We start from the raw sequence: 11141 nt of genomic DNA, 5'->3' as shown, positions 1-11141 counted from the left end.
AAAAGGCAAGGAAAAAATAAAGTCGGAAAATGCGAGAGCGAATAAAAACTTCTAAACTGCAGTCAGGGAAATTTTTGACGGAGGTTTCGGCCAGGAAGCGAACCTGTGCCGAAAATGGGGTCACAGGAGCGGTTCTGTGGCTTAAAGGGGTTAAAGGTTTCTGGATATGGGTCTAATTACATATTTTAGATAGAAATTTTAAGGTAATTTTATAAATTCTTAGGAGTGGTTTTATCATCTGGACAAGGTTCCATTAAAACAAATAAAATGTTGGGCCATCATAAAGTAATAAATTATTCAAAGTGCAGTTAGCCAATAAAAAAACATATTTTTAGAATGTGGGGAAAATCCCACTGCAGCCTGGCATATTGCAATAAATCCATTATTACCTTGCCTGAAATAGAAATACATCCCTGTTCGTAGCCAAGTTCAAGCCCAAGTTCTGCGAGGGCAATCTATAAATAAAGGGCATCTCTTTTGACACTAAACTGACTTGTAAACCGAAATATTTACGTCGACTTCTTTTCGCTGCGTATGCCAAATGACAGACGGAACCTTCCCCAAAGAGCAAAGACCCCTATCCGAAGTCCCCTAAAAAAGGAAACCCCCACCCGAGAAACGGGCCTCTAAACTTTCCTTACCCGAAAGGAAACAACGCGAACAAAAAAATTCAATTGAAAGTTTGGCTCTTGGATTGGCGGTGTCTGCCCTCTTCCCACTTCAACTCATCCGTTACTTTGTAACAAATCCCACAGGCAAAATTGATAAAATAAAGGAAAAAGGGGAGATATGTGGATGTGGATATGGATGGGTGGAGTGTGCATAGTACATATATATGCCAGCGGGTTCGGAGAAAGTAAAAGCAAAGAAAAGTTTTTAATATTTGACGTGTTTTTTTGCAAAGTTTTCTAGGTTTTCGTTTTCGGTTGCGCCTCGAACCGCACCGAATTGAGCGATGAGGGAAATGAAAATATTGAAAAGGGTTTTGCCCGGTCTTAAACTTCTCCCCCGATTGGTTAGGCCGCAGACACATGTGTATCCAGCAGATACAAGATACTAGACTCTACAACCAGATACAATTTCGCCCCGTTCCAAAGTTGCACATCAAAGGCTCCTTTGTCGAACCACTGGCCCGCTAATGATTGATTGTAAAATTCGCTAATTTAAGCAATGTGAATTTATGTTTCAGCGGCGGGGGCTCATCAATTTTATTGCGCATTTAATTGATCATAAAAATTATTCATTCATCGGGAGCTGGCAGATGGAAACTAGGAGGAGGGAACTCGTTTCCAGGCAAAACATTTCGCTGTGGGCTCATTGACTCAAATAAAGGCAGTATAAACACATGATAGCCAATAATTCCGCCGATGAGATACTGCCGCCATATAGATATCTTTAAAATATGCATGGGAAGATGCGACGATGTCTTTGGCGAGCATAAATATCTGCTTAACATTAATTCAAATTGAGCAATCGTGGGATGTGCGGTTCGATGAGAGTGTGGATGCGTGTGGCGAGGTGGGTGTGATGAGTTCTTGGAGTTCTAGGAAGTGATAACTATTCATAGTCCAAAATCGAAGACAGAATGAATTAAAGAGTCATAGAATTAGAGTTAAATCACAGTACAGGTAATTTTTCATTTTAATGTCTAATAAAATATAAATTCATTCAATAAATTCTGTGAAAAAGAACACTTTTAATATTCAAAAATGAAAATATGTCGTTAGGAACAGTATGATGATTTAATAATCACCAAGCCTGACCATGAAATATTTAAAATGTTGCACTTCAAACAACTTTATGAAGGTCGATCAAATTCGTATCTGCCATTGGGAAGTTTAAGGTCCAACCTCAATCTTACCATAAGTCTGCCCCTTTTCCCCGTCGCCTTTCTTCCATCTGTCATGGAATGGTCAAGCTTTCTTAGTGTTTATCTTGCAAATTTTTTTCGGATGTAATAGAACACCGCTCTGACATAAACAAAACCAGAGCCACAGCAAAGCTCCATTGGGTTGTGGCAAAAGCGACTGGTGGCATTGGAATTCGCATCCAACGCGGAATCCGTATCAAGAATCCATATCAAATGTCAAGGCGAGATAGTTTATGGCTTATCAGCGGCAGACAAAAAATAACAACAGAACAAAACCATCGCAGCTGTGGGCTGGAGTGAAATAAAAATCGAGACAGTTTTTTGATTATCAATTTTTTGTCATTTATATATTTTTGTGATTCGTTTTTCCTCTTCGCTTTTTCGTTATAAACTAGAAAACATAAAGTTACAAAATACAATACATATTCATAGGTGTGCGGGTAGTTATAATATTTACAACGAACGGCGAGTAAATCATAATTAAATTTTATGCATATTTATATATAGTACACATGTAATCAGTCGATTTATGTTCTCAATTTGTTTGATTCGTGTTGCATAATTCGTGTTTCTTTCATTTTAGTGCATACAGTCCTTTTTGTCAGTTGTTTCTTTTTATGTACAATAGTTTTATCATTTTCATAGAGTTAATATGGCTGTATCTCGTAGGCGGGGATTGTGGGTTTTCATTCAATTGATTAACTTAAAAGCTAGACTAACTAATGAGGATAAGATTACGACTAAACGTAGGTTGGTAGGAAAATGGTACGCATCTTAATAAATTAGGACTTATGCTAAAACAAAATATCACAATGATTAAACAATTACAAGTACAATTAACATTTAACTTATTTACATTTAACTCTTTACAGTCTAAACCAAGTGAATCCTTCTAAAGAGAGTGTGTTTGATTTGTTAACTAGTTTTCTGGTTTCTCGCTTTTGGAATGCATTTTTAAATTGGCAAGTCAGTGGAGCTGGAGATTTTCTGAGATATATGGGTGCAAGTAGAGGGGGAGTAGCACACACAACCTGGTAGATGTTAATCGCCAAGACCAAACTAATCTGTACGGCTTTGTTCTCATGTTCCTCCTTTTCTGGCCTTGTCGGGTTTTGGCCAAAACACAACTTTGGGGCCAAAAGCTCGGCACACACACGTGCCGATCTCTCTCCTACGCTTTTCCTTGGGTTTTCCACATCTGCCCAGGGAAACTTGTATCTTTTTTTCGTTGCAGCAAGGTCACAATTGGAAGTTTCACTCTGGGAAATTCTTTTTGCTTCTGCTCAATCGCTGACTAGCTGAAGGGGAAGGAATAGAAAGAAGCTTTGTTTCCTAATCAAATCTGGGCATAGCGTGATCTGCCGAAGTGACTACTATTATAGGGGAATTCTCTCGCATGTCTTTATCTTCCAATGCTGGGATACAATTAACTGGCATTAATTGTTGGATGTAAGTCCATTTTATCGGGTCTAAATCCTCTACAATTGTTTCCCTTCCCACACTTCTCACTTCTTTCCTTGCCAACATCTTGCTATCTATTTTTCTGCCATTGATTAGCACATGTAATTGTGGCTCAGAAAGGGGCAAAACTAAAAAAAAAACAAAAAAGTGGCAACAAAAACCAAAACCAATTTTAACCCGCACAGCAACTGTCTGCAGACGGTCTGGGTTTTCGGTTCTCCAACGAATACCGTCTAACGTCTAAGGTCTGCTTTTTGTTACCATTTTCCTTTTGGCCAGACATGAGCTCTGTGATGTTTTGCGTTGCCTTTGCCTATTTTTCCCAAACCCGCGCAGTCACATTCACATTCACAGCCACAGATGCACAGATACAGATACGAATTCGTATGCGGATTCGGATTCGACTACAGCTGCTGCAGATACAGATACACGGGTGTATCTTCTACACACGTCGAGCTTGTTATAGCAAAATGCAGCAGTTAAGATGAACTAACGAGTGAGCGTTGCAAACGGGGAAAACGAGGAAAACAGAGGAAAACAACAAAAAATGCAGGAAAACGACAAAATAAAGGAGATGAAGGAGGAACGAAAAAATAAAGCCAAGAGAAATACTTTTGGGCCTGCTGCCTTTTGTTGCTGACTGACTGACTGGTTGGTGTTTGATCTACACGGGAAATAAATAGGATCACACCTGATAAAAATCTTAAAATCTCAAAGAACATAAAAAATATATATTATCTGAATGACAGTGCTTTAAAATTCTCTAGTTACTCTTTTGTTTTTAAAAGGGATTATTGATAGTCATAAATATAGTTGGGATGTATCATTCCGATTTCGTTTCTTTCTACACTTGAAGTTTAATTTTTCTAAAAATAAATTAATTAGGCCTTCATTAAATTCCACCAGTTTTTCCCGTGTAGTTCCCAGTTTCTCGTTGCTGTTGCTGTGTTGCATGCAACATCAATTTTCAGAATCTAGCTGCGAGCCAGGAAACTGAAAATAGCTGGCCGTAAGAAAACAGAACAGGGCCAACAAACAACAATTGCATGGCTCGCCAGCTATTTTACTGTTTTTCTCCTGCTGTTGTTATTGTTCCTGCCTGCTGGTGCTGCCTGTTCTTTCCCCACTCGATTTTTCTTTTACTTTTGCTATTTCAACATGTAACTAGGCTTTTATCGCTAAACGCTCGCATTTGCATATTGAATGCAATTCCCCCTTGTTCTTTATTTTGAAACCCGAGGAAGTTAAACTTGTTTCCAGCGAGGGTACTTATTTTTTGGGCTGCAGATATTCCGGATCACATAACTGAACAAGATCGTGGTCTAGACATCAAATGGGTTTCTTAATGATACGTTTCGACACCATCATATAGTCTTCTCCATCTCGAAGCCTAAGGAACTAGAAAAATAAAATGAAGGAAAGCTTCTACCTCAGAAGAAATGGGAAATGGAAACGGATTCTTTCAGAATGTAACCAAACTATAAATACTGATTCTCCTAATCCTCTCCAGCTCTCACAACTCAACCTTGCCTTTAACCCTCTGCTTAAAGCTAACCCCACTCACATGTGCAGATTTCTAGACGCCGGCGTCGGCTGCTGGTTCGGTGGCAATGGGAGGCTCTGCTGCTGGATGCCACCCGCCAGGGGAATCATCTGCGGTGCAGGCCCACCCACCGACCCACCACCCATCAGCAAGGCCGCCTGCTGTTGCTGCTGCTGCTGCGTCGTGTTGTTGTTGCCGCGAAGTTGCTGCTGTTGCTGTTGCTGCTGCTGCTGTTGGTGCAACGATGGTTGCCGGCGGAAGCTGCCCGGTTGCTGCGGTGGCGGTGGCAGCATGAACTGCTGCTGGTGGTGGTGCACCGAGTGGGGCAGGGGCATCGCCTGCTGGTGGACGTGGTGGTGGTGGTGGTAAGCGGCGTGGTTGATCGGCACATGGCAACTCTGGCCGGCAACAGTGGATCGCTGCGATGAGGAGACATCCGGTAGAGCGAATCGCAGCTTTTGCCAGAACAGCTTATCGCCCCACTGCAGATACGTGTTCGTCTTCAGATACAAGCGAAGATCGGGATCCAGTTCCTTCTGGGGCACCTCGCCCAGCACAATGACTATCAGCCGCCGGCGACGATCTCTTAGCACCGACTGATGGGCGGACTTGAACTCGAACCGGCACCACTCCGATTTGATGAAGTTCTCGCTGACCACCATTATGGTTCTCCGGCTGCTGTCGATCGCCTGCACGATGGTTTCCGGCAGATAGCCACCCACAGGGAAGTCCCTCTGGTGCAGGCACAGCTTGTAGCGGTGTTCACCCATTTCCAGCATGGGAGCCAGCTCCTCGTTGACGAACAACTCATCCTTGGAGGAGTACGACACGAAGGCGTCGAACAGCTTCTCCCTCTCGTTCTTGTCCACATCCTTTTGGGCATTGTAGAAGAGTCGGACTCCGAATCTCGAGTGGCACCACACACGCATCTCCTGCCGGAAGATGAACACCAGCGAAATGCAGATCATTACGAAGATGAAGGCCGTCAGGATGGCCACCAGAATGGGAATGTAATCCAGTTTCGGGGGCTGATTCAGGATCATTTTCGTGGAGGTGGCATTCGAGGCATTCTCGCCACCAGCCTGCTCCGCATAGTTAAAGCTGTTATCCAGACCCAAAGGCAGGGTCTGAGAGCACTGAACAACGGGCAGGGTGGTAGCCTCTCCGGATCCCGGGTATATGACCATCTGCTGGGTGCCATTTCCACTGATCACATCGCACTTCAGCTTCAGCTTGTCCACCACATACTCATGGCGATTCATGTAGTCCCTGAGCTTATCGATGAATTCGCAGTTGCAGCTCCAGGGATTGGAGGCCAGACGCAGCTCGTTCAGATAACTGGGCAGGAAGTTCCAGACGGCGAATGATGTGATGGCATTGTGATCCAATCGCAGGATCTTTAGGTGATACAGGTGCGTAAAGGTGAGGGTATCGATCGTGGCTATAGCGTTGTGCTGCAGATACAGTTCTTGGAGGTTATCCAGTCCTTGGAATTCGTTGCCATTTAAGGCCTTCAACTGATTACTTTGCAGTTGGAGCACCTCCAGCTCCAGAAGTCCATAGAAGGTGCGATTGTGCAGCACCTCGATCCTGGAGTGGTTCAAGTGCAGCACCTTTAGCCTCTTGCGACCGATGAACGCATGGCTCTGCAGCTCCCGGAAATTGTTTCCGTCCAGATACAGCTGAGTGGAATCCATGGGAATGTGGGATGGCAGGGTCTGCTCATAGGAAGCCCGGCTGCAATCCACCACATTCGAGGTCCAGGACTGGTCGTGGTAGCAGGAGCACCTATCCGGGCACTCCATTTTGCAGTCACACGCCTGGAAGTCGCAGCAATGGCACAGGGCAAAGCAATGGGAGGCGTACTTGCAAAGGAAGTCATCGGACTTGGCCTCTATCAGGGAGACATGTGAAGATCCTCGGGCGTAAGCCAACCGGCAGTGAATCTGGTCCAAGTCCATGAGTTGCGGCTGAGTTCGCGACTCGCGATTCACCTTTTGCAGCCAGTCCAAGTTGCAGTCACACTCGTAGGCATTGTGGCCAATGTAGAACTCCGGGATCTCCCGATCCTCGGCGATGGGCGACAAGCGGAGAGCATTGGGCTCCAAGGTGGTCAGCCGATTCCTCACCAAGTCCACGCGCGTCAAGTTGGGCTTCTTAAAGAAAGTGTACGGCTGAATCTTGGAGATCTGGTTGTCGTTCAAGTACAAAACCTCCACGCTGTTTGGAATAGAGCTAGCCGTTATCTCCGTCAGCAAATTATAGCTGGCATCAAAGGTGCTCAGGCTCAGTTCGCTCTCGATCTCGAAATAGTTGCCCAACTGGGTGATCCTGTTGGCCCGAACATCCAGCCACTGAAGTCCGATGGGAATGTGCGAGTAATCGAATTTCTCGAGACGATTGCCCGAGATATTCAGCCACACCAGGTTGGGCAGTTCGGTGAAGAGACCAGCAATGGATTTCAGCTGGTTTCCATCCAGCCTGATGGCCTGCAGCTGACCATTCCTTTGCAGAGAGCCCGCCTCGATGGACTTCAGCTTGTTCTGGGACAGGTTGAGGATCTGCAGGGAGCTCATGCGATCGAAAACTCCTCGCCGGATGTGGGTGAGAGAGTTCTCCGTCATCCGGAGGCCATACAGATTCTCCAGCTGGGTGATGCTGGTATTCTCGATCTGGCTGATCATGTTCTCGCCCACATCGAGGGTTTTGAGCAGGGGAACATGGGCCAGAGCTTCGGGCACAGCCTGCAATTTGTTGTCGTTCAGGTGCAGATCCTGCAGCTGGCTGCAGTTTGCCAGGGATCTCTGATCCATTCGGGATATCCTGTTGAAGTCCAGGGAGAGCACCAGCAGATTCTTCAAGCCCTGCAGAGTGCGTTGTTCAATGACCGAGATGCGATTGCGCGAGAGGATCAGTGTGTGTAGGTTGGTGAGATCCGCAAAGATTCCCCCCGGCAGCTGATCGATGTAGTTATCCTCCAGTTTCAGGATCTGCAAGCTGGCCAGGGGCCTGAAGATATGGGCCTCCAGGCGGCTGATCTTATTAGCCGATAAATCCAGCATCATGAGCCGCTTGAGACCCACAAAAGTGGCTGCATTGATCCACTGGGAATTCAGTTCGTTGCTAGCCAAGTCGAGAACTAGGAGTTCAGCCAGCTCGCCAAAGATTCCCGGGGCCAACACATTGATGGAGTTGTTCCTCAAGTAAATTTCCTGCAGTTGTTTGGTCTCCGCGAAGAGTTCTGGCGGCAAGGAGGTCAATCGATTCGCCGAGAGATCCACAACCCTCAGCGAAAGAAGACCCTCAAAGGCGCGATCGGCCAGGAAACTCATGCTGTTCTTGGCCATATTCAGATGGGTCAGTCGGCCCAGAGCCGATAACATGGCCGTGGGCAAGCTGACCATCTTGTTGGCACTCAGGTCCAGACTTTGCAGCGTGGAGCCGCAAACTCGTGCCTTCCGCGAGCTCAGCGAAGCGCTGAAGTAGAAGTTGCTGATGTCCTGGATCTTATTGTACGAGGCATTGAGGTGCTGCAGGGACTTCAGGGGGCACACCATGCCATCGGGTATCAGCCAGATGTTGTTGAGACTCAGATCCAAGCGCTCCAGCTGGCGGAACTCCACGAAGCTGTTGGAGGCCATCTCCAGCGACATGGTGGACCAGTCGCCGTTGTGCGTGCGAATGGTGAGGTTTCGCAGCTCCTGGAGACCGCGGAAAGATCCGTCCGTGATATTGCCCAGCTTGCAGTACTCGATGGTGAGATCCCTCAGCTCCACCAGCGATCTGAAGCTATCCGGGCTCAGACTGCTCTGGAAGAAGAGGGCATCGTTGCACTCCAGGCGCAGGCGCACCGTGTTCTGCGGCTGGATCACACTAAAGTTGGTGTTCTCCAGCTCCGAGTTGATGGTCCGCAGGTGGCAGACCAGGGTGATGTCGTGCTCCCCGCCGCCGGACCAGCGGCACTCGTCGGGAGCCTGGTACAACACCGTCTTGCTGAGGGCCGCTCCGAAAATGGGTATTACCCAGGTGGCGATCAGCACGTACAGCATGTGGGTGGTGGCCAGCATTTTTGGAGGTGCCTAAACTTCGAATGGGGTTTCGATTTTGGTTATTCGGGAGGTTATGGGGGCTTCTTTTGGTCTTTCACTGCTCGTTCTATTTTTCGCCCATTTTGTGTGTGTGTTTATTTGGGATTTTTTGAATTAATTTGTGTTTTGTTTGGTTTTATAGCGCAGCTTTGCACAATCGGCACTTTTCACAAGAACAGCACATCAACCGATTTAATGCTTGAACTAAAACGATTTTCTTGTTTCTTCCCGCTGGCTATATAATTTTCATTTATATCTTTTGATTTTGGTTGCTTTCGTTTTTCGTTTCTTGATTTCTATATCTTAATTTTATTTCTTTGTTGTAGTTTCGCGTTGACCGTAATCCAAGTGGGGGGTGCGATAGCGCGATTGATAAATTGTGTTCCAATTTTTCTCGAGGCGATACTTCTTCTTTTTTCTCTGTTTCATCCGCTGAACGACAAACGCGCGTCCGCTCGGCTCGAAGTCAACTCAAAAACTGATCGCTCTCTTCGGCTTTCGGCCAGCAGCAAGTGCCGCTGAAAATCACTCAACCGGATGTAGCTCACTATTTGAGTAGCTGAGTGTCTGAGTACCTGGCTGAGTTGGTGTATAGGGGCACCTATGAGTTCGTGAGTAAATGAGTAAGTGAGCACTCATTGAGCACGCACACAGAACCAAGGAACTAGAGCGAGATGCGATCGAGTAAACAAAACTATGCAATCCGAACGCAAACGCAAACGCATTGCACGTAATGGCCCACAGTGCACAGTGGGCCGAATAGCATCGAATTGCACTCGGCGGGCAGGTAGAATTTGCATGGGGTTTTGCAACAAAGCAAAACAGATGGAAGGTGTGAGGAAGTGAGATCGCGGGAGATGGGCAGGTGAAATTGGCCTACAGAAACATGTGTAATTTTAGGACCAAGGATATTCCAAATCTACTTTAGGTCAAGGATGCCGGCGGAAGAAAGAAGTAAATCGATATGCTAGATCTGCTTAGCGATTTCCCGCTCTGATAAAAAGTGTTCCCTAGGGAAGTAGATGGATGGGACAACTATTAAGTAATAGAAAGTATGTAACAAGTGCGGCACTGTAATCCACAAAGAAAACATAAAATCTCTTAGCAGCTTAAATGGCATTTGAAAAAGAAAGAAAAGAACCGTTCCTTTATATTTCTCGGATAAGGAAAATGTAATGGAGATTTGTCTAATGAATAAAGTTTAATTACCAATCATATGAATATTAATTAACAAACTACAAATTAATTTCATTATTAAACATATAATAAGAAGGACAAGCAATTCGAAACATTACCTTACAAAGAAATATATTATTCAATCTTATATTATTTTAAGTTTTTTTAAAGCAATAATATTTCCAAAAAATTAAGGAAAAATACTTTAAATTTCTTAATGGCAGACACAGTGACCGTAAAAGGTAAGAAGTTAAAACTGTATATTATTAGAAAATGAAAAATCTTTTAAACTTAGCCTTTTCAATTACCAATTTGTTACGAATGAAAAATCTAAGGACGGATCTCTGCAGTTATCTTATACGATTTCCGGTGTCGTAGCTTCGAATACAAGTCAAATTAGTCCACACCTCAAATATTTGTCACGCCAAAGCAACCTTGATCTTCGCACAAAAACTCCCCGTCCCAGCAGGTTCACACCCACAGCTGGCACCTTGCCGATTTGGGCCCACTGTGCGCACCATGGGCCTCCCCGCCGTTTCCCGCCTGTCGGTTCCGCTGAGCGTCAAACGGAGCAAACAATTCCAATTCCAATGAGACATTGACACTCGTCACACCGGTTAGACAAGTTCTACTCCACTACTCAACTACTCTCTACTCAGCTGAGAGTTGAGTTCTCAGCGCAATTGAGTGCTTTTCCATATTCAGCAAATGAGACATCTGAGAGATACGAGAGAGAGGCGATTTGCTGAATCGACGGATTCGAGTGCAAGTGGCTGATCTTCGGCTTTTCTTTGCTTGCCTTGCAGACGGCCACAAAAACCGAAAACGAGACGAAAAAAAGCGGAGAGTAATCATAAAAAATTATTGAAATCAATTGTTAATTCAGCCAATGTCAGTTTGATATAGGCGCACACTCACACACGCGAACCCACAAAAAATTGACTGATTTTTCTTGATTTATGAGAGCAGCCGCAGCAGTTGGTGGGATTGGATTGGAGTTGGG

General features: G+C 45.3%; 1 protein-coding gene across 1 annotated transcript; it reads right to left on the bottom strand.

The window, feature by feature from the left end:
• Nucleotides 1-2488: 2488 nt before the first annotated feature.
• LOC6534466 (toll-like receptor Tollo) lies at nt 2489-9458 on the bottom strand. Its single transcript, XM_002095107.4, has one exon. The coding sequence runs from the start codon at nt 8939-8941 to the stop codon at nt 4892-4894; it is 4050 nt and encodes a 1349-aa protein (XP_002095143.1). The 5' UTR covers nt 8942-9458; the 3' UTR covers nt 2489-4891.
• Nucleotides 9459-11141: the final 1683 nt, after the last annotated feature.

This window comes from Drosophila yakuba, chromosome 3L (assembly GCF_016746365.2).
Source record: "Drosophila yakuba strain Tai18E2 chromosome 3L, Prin_Dyak_Tai18E2_2.1, whole genome shotgun sequence".
Taxonomy (NCBI): Eukaryota; Metazoa; Arthropoda; class Insecta; order Diptera; family Drosophilidae; genus Drosophila; species Drosophila yakuba.
This window is presented reverse-complemented; position numbering and strand designations above follow the sequence as displayed.

Excerpts from the sequence above, each read along its gene's own strand:
- LOC6534466 (XM_002095107.4), bottom strand. The coding sequence starts at position 8,941 with ATGCTGGCCACCACCCACATGCTGTACGTGCTGATCGCCACCTGGGTA.